At 48.2% G+C, this 26,244-nt stretch overlaps 1 protein-coding gene across 1 annotated transcript; it reads left to right on the top strand.

Annotated features, from left to right (window-relative positions):
• The first annotated feature begins 5,294 nt into the window (after positions 1-5,294).
• Positions 5,295-25,876, top strand: AP3M2 (adaptor related protein complex 3 subunit mu 2). The gene is made up of 9 exons (XM_066639437.1): positions 5,295-5,400; positions 7,869-8,200; positions 15,102-15,273; positions 16,843-16,980; positions 17,403-17,488; positions 19,622-19,755; positions 20,881-21,088; positions 22,963-23,107; positions 24,928-25,876. The coding sequence occupies exons 2-9, from the start codon at positions 7,928-7,930 to the stop codon at positions 25,026-25,028; spliced, it is 1,257 nt and encodes a 418-aa protein (XP_066495534.1). The 5' UTR covers positions 5,295-5,400; positions 7,869-7,927; the 3' UTR covers positions 25,029-25,876.
• The last annotated feature ends 368 nt before the right edge of the window (positions 25,877-26,244 follow it).

Below are 26,244 nucleotides of genomic sequence, written 5' to 3'. Positions count from 1 at the left end.
TGAATGAAGCTTGACTGATCAACCCTTCTCCTGACTTGGTCTCTCCCTTTTTGAGAATCCTTTCCTGGAATATTGCAGGATGGAGGAGCAAGGAAAATGACACCGATTTTCTAAGTTATCTTAGAACTTTTGATGTAATTATGTTGCAAGAGACATGGGTCCAGGGCCAATTGCATCTTAATGGATATAAAGCTTTTTTGCTCCCTGCTATTAAACCTAATTCTAGTGGGCGCTCAGCAGGTTTAGCCATACTGGTGGCAGAGCATCTTAAACCTTGCTCCCTAGCCACAACTTCGGGGTGTTGTAAGATGCAAGCTTTAATGATATCCTGTGAAGCTATTGACTTATTATGTATTAACGTCTATATCCCCCCTATACTTAACAGTTCTCAGAGATCCCAGCTCTGGAGTGACCTCTTGACTGGTATAGATGACCTCAAGAGGAATCATCCTCTAGCTGAGGTTGTTTTGCTGGGCGACCTGAATTCCAGGGTTGGAAACTCTAATCAAATCTATTCTAGAGCATGGATGGTAGATGAAGAAGATTCTTTCCCCTCATTTTGTAAGTTAGATAGATGGTCAAAGGATCCTCATTACAATGCTAATGGCTTGGCCCTTGCAAGATTTTCTGTTATTTCTAATCTGCTCTGGCTTAATGGGCTAATGCTGGTGAATTTACATACATGTCCCCCCGTGGGTCAAGCGTCGTAGACTATGCTCTCGTGTCCATGTCTTTGAAACCACGTGTGAAAGAGTTTAACATTGGGGATCTTACTATTAGTGATCACTTCCCTCTAACCCTGGTGCTTGATCTACACTCGGGGAGAACACCAGCACACCCAGGGGTTGAAGTAAACACAGAGAGTAGTGGCAAAATCATAGTGAACAACACCCTTTCTTTAAATTTCCATCAGTTAATTAGGGAATCAACAAGTAAAGATTCATTATCATCCATTTTGAAGGAGCCTGACCCCTTTGCCCAAATCCAGTCATTTGAATGCCTAATTGACCACATCCTTAGGACCCTGGGTTCCAACCCTAAGCGGAGCACTGTACATGGTGTATCCGATAAAAAGGACTGGTTTGACAAAGAATGCAGAGACCTCAAAGCATTGATCAGAGCAACTTATTTGGCCTTCAGAAAGTCTAACGCTCCATGTGAGGCAGTTAAATATTTTTTCTACAAAAAACAATTTAATGCCTTACTGGTAGATAAAAAGCAGAAGTACACCCATGCTCAATGGATCAAGTTGTTGCAAGCGATACAGCAAAAAAATAACAAACAATTTTGGGCCATGGTATCAGGCTCTCTTCGCTCCAAAATGGATGACCCAGTTGTAATCTCTTCTTCTGTATGGATTAAACATTTTTCAGAACTATTTTTTGATAAGTGCAAATCCTCAGATACCCAACCCGACTTCAATTCATCTGATCTACCTACCTGGCCCCCTGTGATGCCCATGGAGATTATACAGATAATAGATCAATTGAAGTCAGGGAAAGCTGCCGGACCAGATCTAATACCTCCTGAACTCTTAAAATGTGACCCTGAGTGGTGTGCTCACTTGCTTGCACCCCTCTTCACAACGATCGATAGGACTCGCTTAGTTCCCAAAGATTGGGTCTCAGCAACAATCATCCCAGTTTTTAAAAAGGGTGACCCTAAGCTCCCTGCAAAGCCTATCAGCTTGCTCTCTGTAATAGGCAAAATTTATGCGAAATACCTAAATAATAAGCTTTTTACCTGAACCAACTCTAAGGATATCCTAGGTCCTGAGCAATCAGGATTTTGTTGGGGCAAATCAACAATGGATAACTGTTTAATTTTATCTCACCTAGTCTATAAACAGATTAAGAAAGCCAAGGCAAGACTCTACGTGGCTTTCCTTGATCTAAGAGCTGCGTTTGATTCCATTGATAGAGATCTTCTTTGGTCTAAATTAGCCAGCATGGGGATTGATAAAAGACTATTGATGTTAATTAAGATCTTATACTCTAACACATCATGTAAAGTTAGATATACCAGGGGTGGTAGCCTCACACACCCCATTGCTATAAACAAAGGGGTTAAGCAGGGATGCATTTTGGCTCCCATGCTATTTATCCTGTTCCTGAATGATTTAGCCCCAGCCTTGAAGACAGTGGATGGTCACTGTCCGATACTTGGGTCCCATCCAGTGCCACTATTACTGTATGCGGATGATGCGGCTCTTATTTCTCGAACAAGAATTGGCTTAAAACGTCTACTTAATCAATCTATAGAGTATTTTACATCCAACAAGTTACAGATTAACTACTCCAAATCTAAAATCATGGTGTTTGCCAATAATTGGAAACCATTTAAATGGTCATTTATGGGCAGCAAGTTTAGATTCTCCTAATGTTTTACCCTGACTTGTGTAGGGCATTGTCAGAAGACTAAAAGCAACACATCAGAAACGCTGAATATTACTAAGGTGCAAAGTTCTAGACTGCAACACTTAGAATTAAAGATTAATCTACTAGTAAAAATTTAAAACTCAAAACTTTCCCCAGCTAAAGGTCCACTAATAAACCAAAACCCAGGTGGTTCAGGTTAAAAATCCAGACTTTGGGTAGAAATAGGTTTTTTTTCTCACTCTCTCGTAATACCAGTGTCGTACCCTGCCCAGGAGGGCAGTGCCAGTTGGTAGACAGGGGTGGGTCTGTCCAGTGCCGCTGAGACCAAATAAGCAAGACACTGAGAGGCGGAAGGCTATGAAGGCTGTTTATTGTTTCAACAAGACATGTCTGTGGCCTCTGGGAGACTTAAATCCAAAAGGCCCTTTTCAGAGGCGTGGGATACTTTTTATACAATTCTAGGCTCTTTGTTTGAAATCTAGACTTTCTATTTGCTGAAAAATCCACATCATAGATGGGGCAAACTTTTAATAGGCTGTAGATAACCTTAGAGACACCTCATAGGTGAGCTTCAAGTTACAGGTCTCCAAAAAAGGTGACATTAAACAATTAAACATATTGAATTACAAAGTTTCCAGTACTGACCCAGTGTTGACCCAGTGCTGAACTCTCCAATTATACAGATTGTTTGACGGGTAACATCATTAAAAGAGGGTACAAACACAGGTGTGAAGACCTCATCTTTGGCAGAACTTCAGACCTGTTTCTTGGAGTGCCCATCTCGTTAGTGCGCCCTGATATGGTCCTTTTATCTTTTACGCTTGTTGCTTAACATAGCCTCTGGTTCCTTTTATTAAAAGGGGTTTTCAAAAGCTTTACTAAACTAAAACTTCTATAGCTTAATTCTATATAACTATTGTGACCAGTTACCTTGAGTACATTGGTATGGGATATGTCTTTTGCCCTAAAAAGCATGAAAGAATAACAATTTTAAAACTATAAGTGGACACGGGCAGACTGTCCTTGCTAAGGCGTGTATTCTTCTTCAGTGGTTGCCTAGCACCTGCTAAAGTGTAATCTCTCTGAACTAAGGCTTCAGCCAGCTTCTTTGCTCTCTTAAACTTTTCAGGTAACTTTTAGTCCCCTATGGCCTGCCTCTATTTCAGTTGCAATTCAGACAGAGAGCCTTCAAAGGCAGAAGTTTCCTGATACTTTCCACTCTGTCCTTTTCATCTTCTCTCATTACTTTCAAAAGGGGAATAGCCTTGTCTCACTTTGACTTGTTCAAGGATCCTTGCTTATCTAATTAAAATGTGTGCTGTCTTCTAAAGTTCATCTCTTGCAGGTGTCTGTGGTTAGCTAGCTAGACACTTTGTTAGTTTGCCAAGAAACATTGCCAACTGATAGCAGAGCAGTCAATGAGCAGAGCAGTTAATTCTTTTAAGCTTTCCCCTGTTCATTTTTTTTCTGTCTTCTTCTTGCCTTCTCCCCCCCCTTTTGGTTCTTTGTTGAACTGTATTGATGGCTGCTACAGGTTTGGCTTGGGGGGTGGGTGGGTCTGAGACAGGTAAGCAGGCATCACCAGAATTGGGAAATCAGACAAACGAACTGAAAGCAGATTCAGATTCCACTTGCTTCCATTCCTCCTCCATCTCCTCCTCCTCCTTAAGTCATTTAGATCTAGAGCAGCAATTTTCAACCTTTTTCATCTCACGGCACACTGACAAGGAACTAAAATTGTCAAGACACAGCATCAGGTTTTTGCCAATTCACAAGGCACACCATGCTGCCAGTGGGGGGCTCACAACCCCATTGGCCTTACTAATAAATGATCTTCCCCCAAATTCCAGTGTGCTATGGCACAGTGGTTGAAAATGGCTGCTGTAGAATCTGTTCTGGATCCCACTTGGGATCTTAAATTGACCTGGATTGCACATTTGATATTGGTTGCAAGGGGGAACAGGGAAAATTCCTGGGGGAGGACAGGTCTGTTAATGGCTACAAGTCATGATGGTGTCTGGTGTGATGGTGTCTTCTGGTGACTTCATTGGGGGTGCAAGGGTAAATGGAATGCCAGAATGCCATCTCTCAGTGCCAGCTGCAAAGGACTGGCCACAGGATGCAGGTCTCTCGGTGTCTTGTGTGCTCCCTGAGGTACTTGGTGGGCCACTGTGATATCCAGGAAGCTGGACTAGATGGGCCTTTGGCCTGATCCAGCAGGGCTCTTCTGATGTTCTTATGAAGGCTGTGCAGAACCTCCAGGTCCACCAGCAGTCTACCCCTGAATCAAGGTCGCAGTGGGGAGCTATGGCGAGAGGGAAGCCTGCCTTTCTCTCCAGCTTGGGGCTTCCCAGGCAGCTGGTGGGTCACTGTGGTGAGCAGGATGCTGGTCCAGGACAAGGGCAGGCCTGCCTGCTGTTCTGACACATGAAGGACTTGGGTGCTTCAGTTTTGGTGCTTGTGTTTTGGATTGTGGCTCCCTGACTCAGGGGTTCGTATACACAGTGGAGGGTGCTTGTGTCTGACTCCATGTACTGTAATGATGCGTGTCACCTTAGCAGGGCTCTTATGCACAAGCCACAGCGGACTGTCACGTGTCTGGTGGTTGAGGGGGAAGGCTTCAGGTCTGCGCTGAGGCCCCGTTGCTAAGGGCTCCCGTGGAGACTGGTTCCCTCCAATCACGCACGAGCTTTCAAAACCTGCCCCCGCCACCAAGCCCACTTTTTCCTCAGCTTGATGCTGATTGGACAAAGGAGCTGTCACGTCCTCTGTTCTACGCCTATCAGCGGCCGCAGCCATGGGCGCAGAGCGCCCGCCTACCCTCACTTGATTCACTTGTCAGCTGAATCCAGGAGGTGCTGCTTGCGGTTGGCGAGGGATAGAAGGAGAAGGACAAGCGGCTTGTCCTGTGCCGGCCAATCAGCACCGAGAGCGGGGTTCGGTGGGCGGGGCCAAGTGACATCCTCTTTTGCCTTCTCCCCCAGTGGGGCTTAAGAGGAAGCGGCTGCAGCAGGAGGAGAAGGTGAGAAGGGGGTGGTCAGTGGTGGGGAGGGGGAGAAGGGGGGCTTGCTGGGGGGGGGACATAGGGGTTGGGAGATCAGAGCTTCACCTGCTGGATCAGGCCAAAGCCCCAGCTGCTCCAGTATGCAGCCTCCAACAGTGGTCAGCCAGCCAGCCAGCCAGACCCCTCCAGGCAGGAAGGCAGCAGCCCACTGAGGTAGACTACTGCTGGACATGGAGGCTCCTTTCAGCTAGCACAGCAAAGCAGAGCAATGGGAGACCTCAGAGCTCCATCCAGCCCAGGTTCAGCATCCAGCAGTGGTCAGCCAGCCAGACACTGCCAGCTTGCTCCCTAGCAAGACAGGAAGGCAACAGCCCACTGAGGTAGACTATTGTTGGACATGGAGGCTCCATTCAGCTAGCACAGCAAACCAGAGCATTGGGAGACTCCAGAGCTCCATCCAGCCCAGGTTCAGCTTTCAACAGTGGTCCTCCAGTCAGATAGCACCAAGCAATTCCCAATGAAGGTAGGAAGGCAGCAGCCCATTGAGGTAAACTACTGTTGGACATGGAGGTGCCATTCAGCTAGCACAGCAAACTAGAGTAATGGGAGAGCCAAGAGCTCCGTCTAGCCTAGGTTCAGCTTTCAACATTGGTCTGCCAGCCAGATGTTTCCAGCTTGCTCCCAGGCAAGGCATGGAGGTGATCTGCCACTGGACATGGAAGTGTTCCATTTAGCCATTATGGCGAAGAAGAGCATCAACCCAGTACTGGGTTGGGCCAAAGGTTTGTGTAGCCCACAGTGCTTGAAGGCATCAGCCCTTCCTTAGGCCTTGAGTCCCAGCATCTGGTATTCAGTAGCTCATGTGCTTCTTGCTTATGTTCTCCACATCAAAATGTCTGTGTGAATTGAGCAGTGGAGGAAGAAAACCTGCAGCTGTCGTGTCCACCCCAGATAGATGTGATTCAGTCACATTAATATGTCTTTCCATGTAGTTGTGCACCTGCATTCCCTCTCACATCAACGTAACAAGCAAGTCTTGCTTAGGTGTATCATCTCTCAGTCAACCTCAGGGAGCTGTGGTGTAACATGGACTGACATAGCTGGATAAAGGGATTAGAGCTGTCATGAGAGCATTTAAGGGGAAAGGAGAGATGACCCCATGGTTAGTGAATGGGGTCACTGTTAGTGACCTAGTGAATGTTAGTTAGGGTGGGGGTGAGGGGGTTGGACTGGGAAGAGGTAGTGTTAGAAGTGGTGCGTGAGAAGAGGTGACCTGAAAAGTTGCAGCATGGTGAGGGCTTTGGAGCAGGACTTGGCCAAGACCTCCTGGTACCTGAGGTGGTATGCCAAATGCCACCCCCTTTTACCAAGCTGTCGCCTCCATCACCACCCCTGGTTCCTTGGATTGGACAAGGAAGAGGGGAACAGAGCCAAAGAGGAAGTAGAGTGGAGAAAAGAGTGCTAGGCTAAAGTTTCAGAAATGTCAGGTTCTATCTAACCCACCAATCTCTTCCCCTCCTGCTCTCTTCTGCTCCATTCTCCTCCTCATTTTCAAACCCATGGAATGGAGGTCAGAGGAGAGGTAGATGTTGCAAAGGGATGGGTGAGCACTCTGTGCCAAACCTGCACTTGAGTCCTGGACAGGCAAGCCTTGCTATGGTGTCAGTGAGGACAGAGTGGGGTGAAATTACAGTGGGCCCTCAGAATTTGCAAGGGATCCATTCCAGGACCCCCTGCGGGATACCTAATTCAGTGAATGATGAAATCTGGGGAGGTGGTGACAAACTGGAGGTGCCTTCGGATCATGTCAGGGATGCTGTTCGAAGACCTACTGGATGTGACCTGAAGGCACATCCAGGAGGTCCTCTGAGGCCCTCCAGCTGAGGGCCCACTGTATTTGAATTCTCATATCTTGGGCTAGGAGGATGTAAATGGCAGTAGCAGAAGATAACATTTCTCTAATGCAGTGGTACTCAAACTGGTGGGTTGTGACCCACCAGCTTCTGTAACACAACCTCTGGCCTGTTAAGGGCAGGGGAAGGGGAGAGGCAGTGACGCAGTCCCCATGATTGCATCACTAACGGGGTGAAGGGGGTGCTTTTACTTACAGAGGGCTGCTACAAGGTCCAGGAGTTGGGGGAGCCCCCCCCAACCATCAGTAGGGCTCCCCGAGTCTTAGAATGTTGGAAGAAAGTCATTGCACACCACTTCCTGGGTGTGATCACAAAACCGGAAGTGGTTTGTGATTGTTTTCAACATTCTGCGGATGGCTGCATGGGGCTCCCTGCAACTCCTGGACTTTGCGCCAACTCTCAGGAAGTAAAAGCACCTTCCTTCACCCCCATTAGCAACACAATCCTGGGGATCGTGTCGCTTTGCCCCCTCCCCCACAAAGACTTACCTTGGGAGTTTTACTTCCAAGAAGTTTGAGAACCCCTGCTCGAAGTCAGTCAAGTAACATCTATCTTGTCTGTGCTGGTTCTTAGATTCAAGGTATCCCAGAGCCGCTCCCTCCGTCATTGTCTGGCCTCTCCTTGGACCAGCCATGATCCACAGCCTCTTCCTGATCAACGCGTCTGGGGACATCTTCCTGGAGAAGCACTGGAAGAGTGTGGTCAGTCGCTCCGTCTGCGACTACTTCTTCGAGGCTCAGGAGCGGGCCTCCGAAGCGGAAAATGTGCCCCCCGTGATCCCCACCCCCCACCACTATCTCTTGAGCGTTTATCGGCACAAGATCTTCTTTGTGGCTGTAATCCAAACCGAGGTTCCCCCTCTCTTCGTCATCGAATTTCTTCATCGGGTCGTGGATACTTTCCAGGTGGGTAAAGCGTTCTGGTGCTTTAGGGAGCAGACCTGGTTTGTAGCTGCAAACTTCAAGCAGGGCCTCAAACTATTCAGAATCGAGGCTCTGCCGGTTCAGGATCATCAATATCTTTTAACTCACTAGTTCCAGAGCTAACTGTTTTGAAAAGTGGTTTGGAAACTCACTTCAGATACTTTGAATTGGTTTTGAACCAGTTGAGATACATTTCGTGTAGATTACAATCAGCATCTTTTGATTGCAGGGTCAGCCTAATGAATGAAATGATAACTATTTAACTTGAGTAAAAAAAAGTTTGTTTAGCTGCTCATTTCAAAATTTGTTTTTTTTTCTGTTCTCTCTTTCTTATTGCAACATTATTACAAATTTTGCTTTTGATTTTTAAAAAAAGGATTTAGTGAACAAAATGCATGCAACAGAATAATAATCAGGAACATTTAGCAACTATCCACTCAAAGTGAAGTACCTGATTATTCTGAACCAGTTACAACTTTGTGTGTAGGGGTTCAGTTCAGTTTCAAGGCCACAAAAAGATTATAGGTTTGGGCTCCGCTCTGACTTGCTGTAAAGATGCTATCTGAAATGGTTGTTGGTTTACTGTTTTGTTCCCTTTTTAAATGCACATGTAAAAATATATCATGCAATTGCACATATTTGCAGGGCCAGCCCAAGACCTCCTGGTATCTGAGACAAAACGGCAAATGCGGCCTCCCCTTTCCTGGTGATGTACTAGTCTCTGTTCATCCCTGCCCTGGAAAAGGACAAAGGGAATGGTCTCAGGTGTTAGTTAGGTGGTGGTGGTGGGGGGTGATTCTCTTCTCTTGCTTTCTGGATCTGAAAAGGAAGTGTGAAGGAGAGTGATGAGCTAATAGTGCGTTGGATATGCTCTAGCCTAGCCATTTTCAATCTTTTTCAGCTCATGGCACACTGTCAAGGCACTAAAATTTTCAAGGCACACTCCCAGTTTTAATACAATTAAATCATTACATGACAAAGGGCACAATCCTAACCAGGTTTACTCAGAAGTAAGTCCTATTTTGTTAAATGGGGCTTACTCTCAGGAAAGTGTGGTTAGGATTGCAGCCAAAGACTGGGGGGGGGGATGACATGGGGGGAATGTGCCTGTGGGACTTACTTCTGAGTAGACATGCCTAAGATTGGGCTTTTGGTTGCACTCTTTTTTTCTCAAATACACGAGCAGGCAATTGGCACTTCTCCTCTCCCCCACCCACCCCCTCCCACAGGGACTTTCCCCCTCATTTCATAATTGCAGTTAGCAGCTCTCCTACTGTCCCTCCCCTCACTGGTCCACTCCTTTGAAAGGTCCAGAATCACTTGCCTCACATTCCCCCCTCCCCAATTGTCTGCTCCTTTATTTCAGAAAAAAGTGTGACCGAAAGCCCAATCCTAGGCATGTCTTCTCAGAAGTAAGTTCCATTATATGGGGCTTACTCCCAGGAAAGTGGGGCTAGGAGAGGAACTTGAGAGCCCAGCCAAGCTCAGGAATGTCTACTCAGAAGACCCATTATAGTCAATGGGGCTTACTCCCAGGAAAGTATGAATAGGATTGTGGCCCAATGCCCCTCCTCTGAAAGGCAAAGGCAGGGCAGGGAGGGTCAATTTGGGGAGCTGCAGGCAACTGTGGCAAGAAGGGACTTTCGTGGACCCTCAGCCAGCCCATTCTTAGGCTGGTGGCCTCAGCAGACTGCTTGCTTCCTACCTGCTTGCCTGCCCCTGGCTTCCTCCCCCTCACTTCACCCAGACATCCTCCAGGCTTTTCTGGTTGCCCAATCAGCACGCAGGGCAGACAAGGGACTTGATACCCAATCCTAGGTGTGTCTACTCAGAAGTAGACTCCCAGGTAAAGGAGGATCGGGTTTGAGTGAGGGTGAAAGCTGCGGCTGCCACTGCTGTAGCCCAACAATTTTCAAACACTGTGCCACAGCACACTGGTGAGCCACAAATGGTCTGCAGGTGTACCATGGGAATTGGGGGGGGGTCATTTATGAGTAGGGTCATTGGGGGATGTGAGCCCCTCATCAGCAATGTGGTGTACCTTGTCAATTGTAAAAAAAACTGATGGTATGCCTTGACAATTTTGGTGCCTTGTCAGTGTACTGTGACATGAAACAGGTTGAAAATTGATGCCCCTCACTTTGCTCTGCTCTCCTCTACACTTCCTCTTCCACACCTTTCTCTTCATCGAGAAGGGAGAGGAGAATGGCATGGAACAGGAAGTGTGGAGGAGCAGAAAGTGATGGGCTAGAGCATGGGTCTCCAAACCCTGGCCTGGGGGCCAGATGTGGCCCATGGCAAGCCTCTATCTGGCCCATGGCCAGCCTCTTGTCCCCTGAAAGCCTCTGGCCCACTTGGCCATACATGACTGGAACTGTGCTCTGGTTGTACCTGGAGGGTGTTCTAAGGGCCAGAGAGTTTGAAGGAATGAGCCCATTCATTCATTTATTCACTCATCTAAGTTCCATCTCTAATTTATTTATATAAATTTTATATTTAAATTTTTTTCCAGCCCTCAACACCATGCCAGATATTTGATGCGGCCCTCTGACCAAAATGTTTGGAGACCCCTGGGCTAGAGCAACATTTCTCAAAGCTCCTTCAGGGGCTCCATAAGCACACCATAACTGGCAACTATATCCGCTCAGTATTATGCCACTCTCCTCATGTGAAAGCGCACTGGATCTCCCTGAGACTGCACATGTGCCAACAGCGCTCTCTGAGACTGTTAGTGTGTAAAGGGCGCCGGAGAACAAAAAGATTGAGAACTGCTAAGCCATAGCATCAAGAATGAAGCTTAGCCCACCACCATCTTCTCCTCCACACTTCCACTCTGTCCCTTCTCTGATCCAGGGAGGAGGAGCAGAGGACATGAGTGGGGAGGCAGAGATTATCACCTCTCACCAACCTGCTGCTGGAGATAATGGCTTCAGTCAGCTTTACAGATGGGCTGGCCTCTTGCACATGACTCTCTTCCACACTTCCTGTTCTTCTCCATTCAAAAAGGAAGAGGGGGATGACGCAAAAGAGGAAGTGTGTAGGAGAGAGAGTAGGACTGGTGGAAGTGGGTGGAGGAAGGCATTCCCCCCACTCCTACCTGCAGCAGCTTCCTCAGTTGACCTCACAGATAAGTTGACTCTGTTAACTTGTGCTATCCATTAGGGCACCTAACATTTTTTTTAAGCTCCCATTGTTCAGGAGCTTGCTGCCCTACTTCTTGGCACCTCCACTCTTTGGGAAAGGCCCTGGAGTTCAGTGTAGACAACACTTAGCACAAGATTCGCTGTGTAACACAAGATACACTGGTGGGCTGACTTGGTATTAGTCAACCTCCTGTATTCTGCCATACCCATTTAGCCTCATTTCCCCTTCTTCTGAAATGTTTGTACTTCAGAGAGGCAAGAGGCATGTGACTGGGCTCTAACAGAGCCTGTCTGTCCCTTTGCTGCTGCATGAAATCATGTGGCAATGTTTCATTGCCACAAGCATTGTTTGTCCAGGGTTGGGGGGCCATCAGCACAGAGGGTCAAAGTCTGAAGACCCAGTGAGAATAGGGTTGGTGATGAGGCACTGAAGAAGGCAGGTCAGCTGCTTGGAAGCAGGGACTTTTATCAAACCTTTTGTCTTTTGGGGGCTGATAGGTCAGCAGACCTCATCCAGGCTAGGGATCAACCAACAAGACTCAGCCTGGCATTGCAGCCTGGAGGACACCCTTGCTGCCTTTGCAGAATCAGGGTGGAGTTGTTGCCTGTCCTAATCCACTTACAGGCACACACTGTAACTTTAGCATAGCCCCTTGAATTCATCTCACACTCTGATTTGTTTCCATGTTGTTGATGCATGTTCTTAAATTCCTGCTCCAGCTCTCCTCCAAGGAGCTCAGGGTGGCAGGCTTGGGTCCATCCCATTTTTGTTCTTGCAACAATCCTACAAAGTAGGTTGGTGACTGATCAGAGACTATGCTTAAAGCAGGGTTTGGACTCTATATCCCTCCCCACCCCTGCCCTGGTCCAAGATCTGCTCCGTATCCAAACCTGACTATCCTTCCCAAGAGAGCAAAGACTTTAACACTGTATAGGGGAAGCAGGAAGAACCATTGCAGAGTGGTGGTTAATGTCTGCAGCCGCGTTCCAAGAAGGATGTTGTGGAAATGGAGTTGGCTGCCGCTGTATACAATATGTGCGAAGGACAGGACTGACCACATCAGAAAGGAAAACCTGGTGGCTGTGCTAGATGGCACTTAGCCACCACTGCCAGCTTTTAATTTTATTTATTTGCAGATAAGATATATTATCATTCATGTATACAGTGATTTACTAGCTCCTTAAGGGGATGAGTCCTACCCCAGGAGGTTTACAGTCTACAAACAGGCATAAGGGAGACCATAGAGGGAAGAGGAAAATATCATTACACTTGTATTGGCGGTTGGGGAATGGAGGGTGGTTTTGATTTTTCACTGCAGAACTAGAACATGTTTGGCTGGCACAGAGTAGGTGAGAGTAAGGTGGGGAGGCAGCAAACATGGGTCTGCAGTGCCTGTTTTCAAGGCTTTGCTGGTCCCGGAATTAGATCGTGCTGTTTTCTTCCATTTCTGAGCACAGTTGGCCCATCCATGAGGCTGACTGAGTTGGTTGCCTCAGGAGACATTAACGGGAGTGCCTGCTGCTACCTCTGTCTTCCTCCTTGCTCCACCTCCTCCCACGTTGTATGGATTTGAAAAGGAAAAGGGGAATGGAGTGAAAGAGGAAGTGTGAAGGAGAGGACCGTGATGGGGGCTGGAGTGTCTCCACACTTTTTCTTTGGCTCTGTTGCCATCTTTTTCACATTTATGGAGTGTGGGGGGAGGAGGAGGCAACACCTGGAAGGGGAGGCAGCATTTGGCTCCGCAAGGTGCCATGCAAAGGGTACTGCAGCCTTGGGTGCCGAGAGGTCTTGGGCCAGCCCTGTCTCTGAACTCCTCTTTGGAAGAGATTCCCTGGAGGTAAAGCCACATTCCTGAAGAATAAGTTCTGCGCTCATGGGAGTCATGGGAGCTTCAGCATCCTCAGGCTATTAGAATGCAGGAATCTGCTTTTGCTCTGTTGCTGGGCCCAAGATGCTTGAACTCACATGAGTCCAAGCCACGGCCAGATCTACATGATGCATTTCCCCAGCTCAGCACCTGGGAAATTTTTCAGCCAAAGCAGACACATTGGGCATGCAGTCTCACCATGAGATTGGTGACGACGATGATCAGTCGACCACCTTTCTGTCCCACTTTTTCTCCAAGGAGCTCAAAGCCATATGCTTGGCTTCCTTCCCTGCTTTGTCCTCTCAACTCGGGTTGTAGCGTAAGGCGTGGCACCAAAGATTTTGCGGGAAAGGTAGGTTTTAAGAAAGCATTTGATGGAAGAGAGGTTGCATTGCGCAGATGTTCTGAGAGGCAACTCCCAGCATACAGGACAGCGATGGGAAAAGAGCAAAATCATTTTGAGGCAGAAGGCAGTGGTGTAGCGAAGGGGAGCAGGGAGCAAACATTGCCCCAGGTGCCATGCCTTGAAGGGGTGTCTTAGAGGCCTCCTAAAGACACTTCCGGTTTTCACAGAAAACCAGAGGTACCTTTCAGAGGCCTCTAAGATCTCATATCAGGGGTGTTAAAAAATTTGGGGGGGGTCTTATGGTGGGTATGGGTTATTGGGGGTGTTAAAATTTTTTGTGCCTCTGGGTGCTGAATACCTTAGCTATGTTGCAGGCAGCAGGAAACTATAAAAGTCATTCAATTTTTTGATTGTTTAACTCAATCAAATCAGTGCAAATCTCCTAGATTGCTAATATTTAGGGTGTTGTCAGTTTCTCTTGACTGATGATGCTCACGCACTCACAACCTTGGAGTGCCACCCCCTGCAGAAAGTTTCTGGCCCAGACCGGCTCAAAGATGAGAAGCAGATGCTGGAATTTGAGTCGTAACCTGAGGCGCATGGCCCAGTTGAATGCAGGAAAGAGCTGTTGCCTTCATTATTCATGTGCCCAGATTCTCCTCCAGTTACCATTGGGGCTTCCTGGTGATGTAAGATGAGGCGTGATCCTGGTGCCCTTCAGAGGCTGTGAGGGAGATGGCTCACCATTGATGGCTGGCATGAGACATTTGATGCCTGAGGCAGAAAGTCCAAATGGCTTCTTTTTCCTCAGTGTCTTGGATGGACACAATCCCACAGCGTTCCCAAGGAATGACCTTGTCCCACACTGTGAAGCTGCGCAATGCCTGGGTCTGAGCAGTGCTTAGCTGGGAGGCCTTCTATCCAAGTGGCCTACATGAGTTTTCCGGTTGGTCCCCCCAGTCAAGGACCAACCAAACCCAGACTTGCCTTACTTGGAAGAAAGGTGGTGTTTAAATGTCACCAACAGTTGTTTGGGAAGCAAATTCTCCTCTGCAGACCTCAGTAGGGTGTCCTTGAGCTGCCCAAGAGCGCAGACCAAATATCTATGGGTCAACTTGCTTTGAGACGGGTGGCACACCACGGCCACACAAATACCCTTGTGCAATCACTATTCATGGCAGTGATATATATTCAGGAAGATTTCCACACTGGGTTGGGGTCCCCCAGGCCAGAAATGTCAACTCTATTGGCCATGGTCAGGCTGCACCCATCCCTCCAAATTTGAACCTTAAGTTCCTGGAGAATTTAGGGGGACTCCCTGATCCTCTTTATTGTTTTGAAACATTTGTATCTGCCATTCCCTTTGTTCCTAAGACAGCTTGCAGCAGTCAGTTAATTTAAAAGCATAAACTTACAATAAAATAAAACCCTCAAAATAAGTAAGATGGCAAACTGCAAGAAAAGGAGTCACTATCCAATCTGTGGATGTGCTTGATGGAGCTGCCTTGCTTTGTGTCTCCACCCAGGATTATTTTGGAGTCTGCTCAGAGGTCGTCATCAAGGACAATGTAGTGGTGGTCTACGAGGTGCTGGAGGAGATGCTGGACAATGGCTTCCCGCTGGCAACCGAGTCCAACATTCTGAAGGAACTGATCAAGCCCCCCACCATCCTGAGGACCGTTGTTAACACCATTACAGGTGTGGGGTGGTAAGAGAGTTGAATGAGTGAATGAATTCCAAGGCCCATCAAGTCCAAATTACTAGATTCACAGTTCAAATCTAGGCATGTCTACTCAGAAGTCAGGCTCATTGCATTCAGCGAAACTTACTCCCAGGTAAATGTGTACAGTAGGCCCTTGGTAGCTGCAGGGGATCCGTTTTAGGAATTCTGCAGATAATGAAATTGGCAGGAGGGTGGGGCTGCAGGTACTTACCTGGGGGCTGCACCTAGTCCTCTGGAAATCACATGCAGTCTCCCTGCCACCTCCAAAGCCTCCAGAACTTGAGCGGAGGGCACTGGTTCATGCTGGTGACTTCCAGTTGTGTCCAGAGGTATTCTGTGGCTCAGAGAGGGAGTGCGCAGCCTCCAGAGACAACCAGAAGTCGCCACCACAAACCAGAAGTGCCTTCCGATCATGTCCAGGAGGCCTTCTGAGGCCTTCCAGCTGCAGGCTCAGCATCAGCAGAGATTCCAATCCACAGAAGCCAAGCCTGTGGATAAGGCGGGCCCACTGTAGAGTACTGCAGCCCTGCTGTGTTAGCACCAGGCCTGGGCTACAGATAGATGGACCTCAGTCCAGGTTTGGAAAGGGTACTGATCTGAAGTAGCCTGAAGCACAGCAAGCAGAATGCCTGATCGACAGAATGGTGCAAAGACAGGAATCCAGGCTCCCAGTACAGGTGTTCGTGCAGGCTCCCTAAAAAGCTTTGAAGATATGCAAAGAACCAAGTCTGAGCCTGCTTGCTCACTTAATTTAGCTGGAGAAGGCATTCTGCACACCACATAGCCTTCACAAGCTCAGTTGGTAGAAAGAGGGCCTTTTTTATGGCGACAGCTAGGCTGTGGAACTCTCTGCCAGAGGAGATCTTGAGTGTTGCCGACTTCCTGTCCCTCTGTTGTTTGCGTTTTGCTTTTCTGCTGCTGATTGGCTTTCCTCTTATGGGGTTATGTTCTGGTTTTTATTTCACTTTTTAGATAAACTACTTGAGTTTTATTTTTGGTTGAAAATGTGAGATTTAAAAAATCCTAAATAAATAAATCTTTTTCCTGCTGGTCAGAGGAGGAACTGCTATCACATCATTCTGTTCTCTTTTACACCTGGAGAGGGTGCTGAAGTCTTAGCACATGCAGCCCACTGTAACTCATTGGGTCAGGCCCCCCCAGCCTCAGATGCTTCCTTCTCCAGTGCTTGCTAAAAAACTGTACTTCGAGAACTGGGTAGAATGAGCACAAAATAGTTTAAGTACTATAAAATAAGTTTAAGTGTGTGAGGCTGAAAAATTTGCAAATGCTTTTCCTTGTTTACCCTGCCTCCTTCCCTGTGCCCTTTCTTTATTGTCTCTCGGTGTCAGTCACTAGTTTGTAAGCTTGTCAGGGCAGAGATCTGTCTTTTTACTGTGCATAAAGAGGCATGCACACGGATAAAGGGTATAAGTAAAAGATAAGTGTTGCAGGTTCGGAGGGATATTGTCTTTTGGGTGAGTGGGGGAGGGGGCTTGGTGGTTTTCGTTGCCTTCATGGTTACCCCAGTCTTTTGATGTTTTCAGGGAGCACCAATGTGGGGGAACAGCTTCCCACTGGGCAGCTCTCTGTGGTCCCTTGGCGACGGACGGGCGTGAAGTACACCAATAATGAAGCCTATTTTGATGTGATCGAGGAGATAGATGCCATCATTGACAAATCAGGTATGGGTGAAGACTGCTTTGGCAGAGTCCATCTTCCTCAGTACTGTCAATCCAGAATTTCAGGCAGAGTCTTTCCCAGCCTTGCTTGGAAATGCTGCCAGGAGTGAAACTTGGGGATCTTCTGCATGCAAGTGATAATGTGAAACTTCTGTTTATCAACCACTGCTTTGTTTATCAATCAAGGCTGCTTTGTTTAAATATGTGTGTTCTTCTTATGTTAATTAACAGGAGTTTAACATTTTTGGTTGTGAAATAACTCTGGAGGCCCTAGAAGATGGAGTATTTGTTGTTGCTGCTGTATATCCTTTCTGTCTGTTTTGTTTGGCAGCTGCCCCCAGTGCTGTCTCCTCATCTGCTCTCTGTGACAGCCTCTATCATGGCCTCTATCATCGTTTGTTTGTGACCTTTCTTTCCTGTGGCAGGTTCCACGATCACGGCTGAAATTCAGGGGGTGATCGACGCTTGCGTGAAACTGACCGGGATGCCAGACCTTACCCTTTCCTTTATGGTAAAGTGAAAGGGCTTCTAGATGGGAGACTGGGAGCATGGGGTGGAGATGGCCCTGTAAGATTAACCTTCTAAGGGCCCAATCCTATTGAACTTTCCAGGGCTGATGCAGTTGTGCCAGTGGGGCATGCAGTGCATCCTGCAACGTAGAGGTAGTTATGGAGGCCTCCTCAAGTTGAGGGAACATTTGTTCCCTTACCTTGGGGCTGTACTGCAGCTGCACCAGTGCTGAAATGTTTGGTAGGTTTGGGCCCAAAGAACCCCTGATCAAAAATATATAGGCGGATTCAGTCACAGAAGCTGTGCCAGTGCAGAAACTGCTAGATCATGGGTTCCCAACCCATGGTCCAGGGACTACAGGTGGTCCGCAGGACCCTGCCAGGTGGTCCGCGAGATCTCAATGCATCCCAGGAAGAGAAAATAAAACTTTGCAACCCCGGCTACCAATCAGAGCTTGACAGTGCCATCTCGTGGCTCCCCCGTTACTCTTCCTTAAGAACGTAAGAATAGCACCACTGGATCAGGCCATAGGCTCATCCAGTTCAGCTTCCTGTATCTCACAGTAGTCCACCAAATGCCTCAGGGAACACACAAAACAACAGGAGACCTGCATCCTGGTGCCCTCCCTTGCACCTGACATTCTGTGGTAGCCTGCTTCTAAAATCAAAAGGTTGCACATACACATCATGGCTTGTAATCCATGATGGACTTTTCCTCCAGAGATTTGTCCAATCCCCTTTGAAAGTCATTTCACCTGACACGGTCATCACATCCTGTGGCAAGGGGTTCCACCGACTAATGGTAGAGGGGAGAGCAGGCAACTTGGAATTGGTTGGACACCAGAGACAACATCTGCATAGCTTTGAGCAACAGCATAAACCCAAGAATTTCACAGCTAGTGAAGCAAATGCAAGCACAACCATCACATTAATTCTAAATAATCTTCTCTACGTATTATGAATTTAATTGTATTTTTGTGTGAGGGAGTGGTGGGTTGCAAGTGGTCCTCGGCGTCTCCAAATTTTGCCTTAGTGGTCCCTGACCTGCTAAAGCTTGGGAACCACTGTGCTAGATGAACAATTTTCAGCGTTTTTCTTCTCATGGCAAACTGATCTCTATGGTCTTCTGTATGATGTTTGCCTTTTGTGATGTCACTTCCAGGTTCTGTGGCTCTGTTTTTAGGGCAACTGTGTGTAGTAATAAATTGTCCCTCTTATTCTGCTGGTTAGAGGGACAGACAGTTTGTTACTACAGTTGCCCTCGAAACAGAGCCACAGAAACTGGAAGAGTTTTTTTTAGCAATTTTCAACCACTGCGCTCCAAATGCCTGCCTGCAGCACATCCGTGGAGCTTTTGCGGCACACTGGTTGAAAATGGCTGTGCTAGATCCTGGCAGTGGGCTGGAATGTACTGCAGAGGGTGATGATGGGTAGAAAGGGAAGGAGAGAGCTTAAACCTTAGGAATAGAATCATAGAGTTGGAAGGGGCCTAATAGGTCATCTAGTTCAACCTCCTGCCTTAGGCAGGAAATCCTCTTAGAGCATCTCCAGCAGGTGCTTGGATAGGAACTAAGAACCCATCAGGAGGGTTCCTTATGAGGAAAGACTGCAGCGTTTTGGAATATTTAATTCGGAAAAAGGCAGCTAATGGGAGACATGTTTGAGACTTTATAAAATTAAGCATTGTGTGGAGACAGAGAGATGTTTTTCTCCTTGTAGCACTGGAACTGGGGGTGTGGGCATTCCAGTGGGAGGGGCATTCCAGTGGGGGGGGCATTCCAGGTGGGCACTAGATTTAGGACCAGGACCAGGAAGTGCTTTTCCACACAGCGCTCATGAGAGTTTGCTACCCCATGAGAGCTGCTAGCTCCAAGCCAGTCTTAGGCTTGACACTAAACATGGCACAGGTAGAACCAGTGGTGATCTAGCAGGGGGCCACCATTGAGAAGATCCTCTCCCTGGCTCCCATCCACCTTACCTCCAAAGGGGGGGCATGCAAAGGAGGGCCTTCGAAGAGGCCCTCTGTGCAGGGGTAGGAACATGTCTCACTGGATAAGGAATTTGGGCAGGGGCAACATGGAGAAGAGGTGCCACTGGCTAAGAAGTCCCTGTCATCTTTGTCCTGCTTGTTTCAGAACCCCAGGCTACTGGACGATGTCAGCTTCCACCCCTGCGTGCGTTTCAAGCGCTGGGAGTCAGAACGAATCCTCTCCTTCATCCCTCCAGATGGGAACTTCCGCCTGCTCTCCTATCACGTCAGTGCGCAGAAGTAAGGACTGGGACAAGGGAGCCATGGCTTCTGGAGTCTTTGGGTCTTTTCTCCCATCTAAGAATGAAGCTTAACAGCAATACCATCTCAGGGCTCTTTCTGCACCCTCTTTAGGAGACACAGGTGTGCCCTAGTGCAGTGCTTCAAACTCAACAAGGCCTGGCATTTGCCAGCCCCACAAGACTGGGGGTCCACCAACCCCAGCAGCACCAGGAAAGTAAGAGGTGGAACAAAAGGTTTTGCTGACTGCCTCTTCCAGGTTAAGGGTGCTCACAGAGGGTATCTTGCCCCACTAGAACTTGAACCTGCTTTCTGAATTTACTGTGTAGAACCCTGCAAGTCCCACTCAGTAGCACCACCTGGCTCCACAGATTGCATTGCCAATACCTTTTGGGTTGATTAAAAAAACTGGTGGGTGTAGGGAAATTCTCCCAGGTGTTTCTCAAGGACTAGAAACTTGCTTTCCTTTTAAAATAGAAAACCAGGATTCTTATTTATATCTTATTAAAATATATTTTATACTCTGTCTTTTCCCTCACGCAGGGAGGCACCCAAAATGACTTAAAAATGTAACTGAGTACAGTAAACAAAACATAATATCTCATGGTGGCAGAGAACAAACATATAACCAAAACAGTGCAGCGACAGAAGTAACAGCCCAAGCCTAACTCCCTGCAGAGCAATGCAGTGGCACCATGTGTCCTCCACTACGTCCCATGGGGGAGTTTCAGCATGTTGAAGCCTCCTCGGGATAAGGGGGCATTTGCTCTCTTGCCCCAGGGAAAGCCACAGTAGCTGCCATTGGTCAACTCTGTAGCTGGTAACTCTGTGCTAGCTCTGTAGCTGGTGCATGTCCATGTTAACCTGTGGATCAGGCCCAGAAAGGGGGTTAGGATACAGTAGGCACCACTGCCACGAAAGCCTCCACTTTCCCAGGCCCAATTTGTTCCCATCACTGCCCCGTACAGTGTTTCCACACGTATGGAGCGGAAAAAGGTTTGCCCCTTCCTATAAGGATGGAGCATTCCTGGAAGGGCAGTGTCTCCCCACTGAACTGGATCCCATGGGGATGGACAGGTGAGGGCCCACCTCACTGCTGCAGTGCCCTTTCCTTCTCTCTTGCAGCTTGGTGGCCATCCCAGTCTATGTGAAACACAACATCAGTTTCCGAGATAGCAGCTCACTGGGTCGCTTTGAGATCACGGTGGGGCCCAAACAGACGATGGGGAAGACTGTCGAAGGGGTGACTGTCGCCAGCCAGATGCCCAAAGGTGTCCTCAACATGACCCTCACGCCTTCTCAGGGGACTCACACGTTTGACCCTGTTACAAAGGTGAGTGGGGAGGGGTTGGTCCATAGGTCGCTTGGTGACTTCAGCTCCCAACTTCTGCCAAGAACAGCAGTACCTCCCACTTTTGTCTGCTCAAGGATCCGAGCATGGACAAAAGTCCAGAATGGATGAATGTCGAAAGCAGAGCCTTATTTAGCTTTCAAATTTTTATTTTGGCCAGTGAAAAACATAAATAACTTTATAACACATGCAAATACGTGCAAAAAGTAAAAGAGGAAGAAGCATGTCAATGAACACTGGAAAGTTGGATGAAAGAGGAAAGCACGAGGATGAAATTTGAACTGTGGTTATAACTGAAAGCAGCTGAAAGAGCAAAGCAATGAAAATTCAGTGGGTGAAGGCAAAAGTATTGCTGTGCTCCTCAACCCACTCAGTCGCTCCTCACCCTCTTTATGTGGCTGAAGGTGCTTTTGCACATGGAAGGACACTCCAGCCCTTCCCTCCCAAAGGTCCAGTGCCGTGACGCTGGCACTGACTGTTCCTAATAGGGAGCAGCCAGGTGGGTGGCAACAAATGCCAGGCAAATTGGTGCAGGGTGAGGGTGACATCCCCACATGTGTCACGGTCCTGCTGCCCGAGTGGAACCATTCAAAGGGGAACTGGCAGTGAGGGTCCCATGTCCGCTCAGCCCCCAGAAGGATAAACTCTGCAGAGACTCCCTCAAATATGCCCCTCACAGTGCTGCAAAATTGGATTCCCCTCCTGTTAACGGGACAACCAAACCTTGCCGACTGTCTTATTTAGTTGAATGTTTCATAGTCCCCCACCTACTAGCACCACAAATGCTCTTGCAACGTTAAAAAGAATATTTTGAAGAGTTATATTTTAATTTCCAGAGGAGAAGCTGTGTCGGTCAGTAGCCTCAGCAAGAAGTCAAAGTTGCAAATAAAATTGCCGCGCCCCCCCCCCTTAATGACCTCAGTACACTTCTGGTGCATTTCCCAAGCACTGAAACAACATTTTGTCACCAGTGAAGCATGACACACTCCTGCGCGCAGGGACCGGTAGGATGCCCATCATGATGGAGAGTGCTTTGTGGAAAGCAGTTTTGCAAACGTCTTTGGCACCTGTTGGATAGCGACTGTGGCAGCAGTATTGGTTGACACAACTCTTCCTCCTTTGCCCACGAATGCCAAGTGTTCTTGAGAGCTCTTTCCTCTACCACCAGTGTGTACTTGGCTATGTTTTTAAACATCGGGTTCTTCCTTGCTCCTCTGATGACCGCTTGCATGCGTTTTTCAAACATAGCAAACAGAAAGGCTCGCATCTTTCTCTTGCAAAGGAAGTGCTGATAGTGCCCCCTCCAGCCTCCCTTCCCCTGAGCTCTCTCTCCTCTTCTCCGTGGGCTCTTGGAGAGCTATATTTTCGCTGTCCTCCTCCTGACTGGGATGTAAACAGACTTGCTTCTGCAAGAGTGAAAGGTGATTAAGAGGACTGGACAAACAGAGTAGGGGGATATGTGTGTGGTGGGAGGAGTCCCAAGGGAGTTGGGAGAAGGAGGATCCAAGAGCCTTGCAGGAGGCAGATATCTGGGTGAGCAGAAGGGGTTGGAATGAGCTTGCCTTTTCACAAAGGCAACAGGGGTGCCTGGACACCTTTACCAACTCTTGAATATGAGGAAGGAAATGAAACTATTGCAAGTGGTGAAGAGTTTGCTGGCAAGGAGGACAAAGGCTGCTTGCCTGCCACCCCCCCACCCAAAGAATGAGATGGTCCTGCCAGCCCTCTGCCCATCACATTTGTCTCCTTTGCAGTTGCTTTGATTTGCGCTTTGGAGAGTGTGAGGCTCCAGGCATCATCTCTGCATCCCGGTTATTCTGACCCCCCCCCCCTTCTCACCTCTCTCTCCTGTGAAGTTGCTGTCTTGGGATGTGGGCAAGATCAACCCCCAGAAGCTGCCAAGTCTGAAGGGAACCATGAGCCTCCAGGCAGGGGCCTCCAAGCCTGACGAAAACCCCACCATCAACCTGCACTTCAAGATCCAGCAGCTGGCCATTTCTGGTAAGTGGGCCTAGAATTCAGCTATACCTATATAATGTGTATACAGTGGGCCCTCGGAATCTGCGGGGGTTCTGTTCCCGGACCCCCTGCAGATACTGATATCCATGGATAATTAAATCTGTGGGGAGAGCCTTAAGGACCTCCCAGATACGTGTCTTTCAGTCACGTCTGAGAGGTTCTTGAGCCCCTTCAGATGCGGGTCAGCACTCACTTTTGAGTCAAATCCGCGGATGCCGAACCTGCAGATGAGAAGTGGCCACTTGATTTTCCTTGACTTTGCAATTTATTTATTGCATTTCTGTCTTGGAGCAGCACACACTGCATTCCCCCTTCCTCTTTTATGCTCTCAACAACCCTGTGAGGTCAGTGAAGCTGAGAGACAAAGACTGGCTCAAAATCATCCCGGTGAGTTACATAACTGAGCTGGGATTTGTACCCAAGCTTCCTGGAGCCTAGCCCACTACACCTCGCTGTCTCTAGGAATGAACATTGAAGTGGTGGTTGTGTCGTTTATTGGTTGTCAAGTGCCTGTCATTTTCTGGGCACTACGCATAGATGGGAACATGACACAGGCTCTGTGTGGAGGCTTGCAGTATAATAGACAGAACGAGAAAAGGGACAGAGAGGAAAGATGAACATTGGCCAGTTCAAGTTTCTGAAGGAGGTGGCCTTGCTGGCTCCCCTCTCCCTGCACAGCAGCCAAGTGAATAGTTCCTAACAGAGACTATTCTGGGAGAGGAAGAGCAAACTGGCAAGTAGCTCCCAGCTGAAAATCTCTCCGCTTAAATTGGAATAAAACAGAGCAGACACTGGCACAGCACAGTTGCCTGGAAAGGCCTTAACAGCCAGCAACTGGAATGAAAACTTTCCTCCCAACTAGTGTTTAGAGCCACCTCCATGGTGCAGGGGAGGGGAGGTCATCCTACTTCATGGGACAGAGAGGCTGAGCATCACTGCTTGGAATAAAGAAACAAAAGCCCCTTAACTCAGGAGTTCCCAAAGTGTGCATTGCAACATTTTAGGGCAGCAGTTTTCAACCACTGTGCCATGGCACACTGGTGTGCTGTGTATAGTCTGCAGATGTGCCACAGGAGTTTGGGGGAGAGTAATTTATTAGTAGGGCCATTGGGGGATGCGAGGCCCCCATGAGCAGAGCAGTGTGCCATGTCAAAAAACGGATAGTGTGCCTTGACAGTTTTAGAGTCTTGTTAGTGTGCCATGAGATGAACAAGGTTGGAAATTGCTGCCTTAGCGTGTCACGGCACACTTACAGGGGTGCTGTGGGATGTCCCTGGTGGCCCTTCCTACTTGTTTCCCTGGGCACCACCACCTTAGATCTCATGAGATTCAAGAGGGCAGCCCCCATCTGAACTGGAAAGAAGAGACTGTGGGGTTGTCGTGACCCAGGTAAGTTTGGGGACCGCTACCTTAACTGGCTTCCCTAAAACAGACCAGGAGCAAACTGGGCCAGCCTTCCTGGACAAGGCATATCCCACAAAGACGGATGCCACTGTTTTCCTTAGCTGCTTGCCCTCCCACCCTCCAAAGGTGGGAATAGGGACCTCCCTGTAAGAGACTGTTGCTGTGGGTGGGAATGTATGTGAGAAGATGAGAACGGAGGTGAAGGTCTCTGCATTTGGGGAACAGATCGCAGCGTCCTGTGGTAGAACATAGTGCATCCTGTCTCAGCTATGTGGATGAAGCCAAGATGCTCCACTTGCCAGGTCTAGTTCTACATCCTTCAGTCTTTTGAGCCCCATGTGCCAATGTTATAGCTGAGACTTCCTACACTTTCTCTCTAACCTCTTTGGACCTCCTAGGGCTGAAAGTGAATCGCCTGGACATGTATGGGGAGAAGTACAAGCCTTTCAAGGGCATCAAGTACATGACCAAGGCTGGGAAGTTCCAGGTCCGGACCTAAGACCGTCTCTGCCTGGGAAATGCCTTCAGTGTGACCTCACTTCCTGCTCCGTCTCTCTTCCCATCATCCCCCACAGCTGCTCCTTGCTGTGGCAAGCTTGGATTTGATTGGGGCAGGTACCAGGGTCCCCACTCCCAAAGCTGGGCAAACTCAGCATCTCCGCCTTGGTAATATTTTGAAACTCTCCTGTAGGAGTGAGGAGTGAACGGAGACAAACAGCAGTGTTCTTTCTGGCTGCCTGCGACTGTATTGGCAAATGCAAATGTTGTACCCTTCTCCCCCCTCCTTTGTGGCTGTTTGCTTATTTTTTTGCAGGCTGGAGTGTCACAGGGGGATGGGAGAATTAGGGTGTCAGGGAGGCTGAGAGAGCTGATCCTGGGCATTCTTTCCGTGGCCCATGGGACTTTCTTGTTGACGAGAAGCGAGCCCTCCAGGCCGCTTCAAATCCTGCCAAGATCTGGCTGAAGAGGAAGGAAGGGGATGTCCCGCTTCCATCCATATTTATTCAGTTCTGTCCTGTTGGAATGTCTTCGCTGGGCAGAGCAAGACCTTTTCTGTGTGCTTGTAGTGTATTTGGAAGTGCTATGAAAAAGAAGTTCTCTACCCCCCCCCCCAATCAGGTGCATGCTCTTCCCATTATGGTCTGGTAAACAGGTTTTGCAGGTTTTTTATAGTGCTCTGGAAACCTGCAAAACCTATTTAACCAGAGATGATGATGGGACAGAAGGCCTGAGTGTGGAATTGTCCCTACATCGCACCACCTTGATTTCTTTGCTGGGTCGGGAGCGGAGATGGGAGTGAGCTACATACAGCACAAATTTAATATTTGTAAGTAGTGATGTCTGGCTAAGGGTGGCAAGGGTTTGGAGCACAGGGTGCTCTCTTTGCCATGCTACAGTATTTCATTCTACATGGATGTGTGCTCTCCTTTGTCTCTCAATGCACGTTGCTTCATTCACCCTGACTGTAGCTATGTGCATTTCTGAGCCTGAAGCAGTTTCCATGCTTGTGTATATTTGTGGTGCTTTGTTTTTAAATCATGGCCAAGCCAACTTCTTTGAGATGCTTCAGATGACCCAAGAAGCCTCAGCTCCCCGAACAAGCTGTGAGCTACCAAGATATTGTGAAAGACCACTTTTATCCTTTTTTGGTGTTTGGGATCTAACAGTGGACACCAAGAACAGAGCCTGGCAGGGCGGAAGACCAGCTGTATTTT

The sequence above is a fragment of the Tiliqua scincoides genome, chromosome 11 (assembly GCF_035046505.1).
Source record: "Tiliqua scincoides isolate rTilSci1 chromosome 11, rTilSci1.hap2, whole genome shotgun sequence".
NCBI classification, from domain to species: Eukaryota; Metazoa; Chordata; class Lepidosauria; order Squamata; family Scincidae; genus Tiliqua; species Tiliqua scincoides.
The sequence above is the reverse complement of the archived record's forward strand: the minus strand, read 5'-3'. Positions and strand labels throughout refer to the sequence as shown.

Coding starts and splice junctions, on each gene's coding strand:
- AP3M2 (XM_066639437.1), top strand. CDS start 7,928: ATGATCCACAGCCTCTTCCTGATCAACGCGTCTGGGGACATCTTCCTG. Junction 15,274..16,842: donor CGTTGTTAACACCATTACAG/GTGTGGGGTGGT, acceptor TGATGTTTTCAG/GGAGCACCAATGTGGGGGAA. Junction 21,089..22,962: donor CGTTTGACCCTGTTACAAAG/GTGAGTGGGGAG, acceptor TCTCCTGTGAAG/TTGCTGTCTTGGGATGTGGG.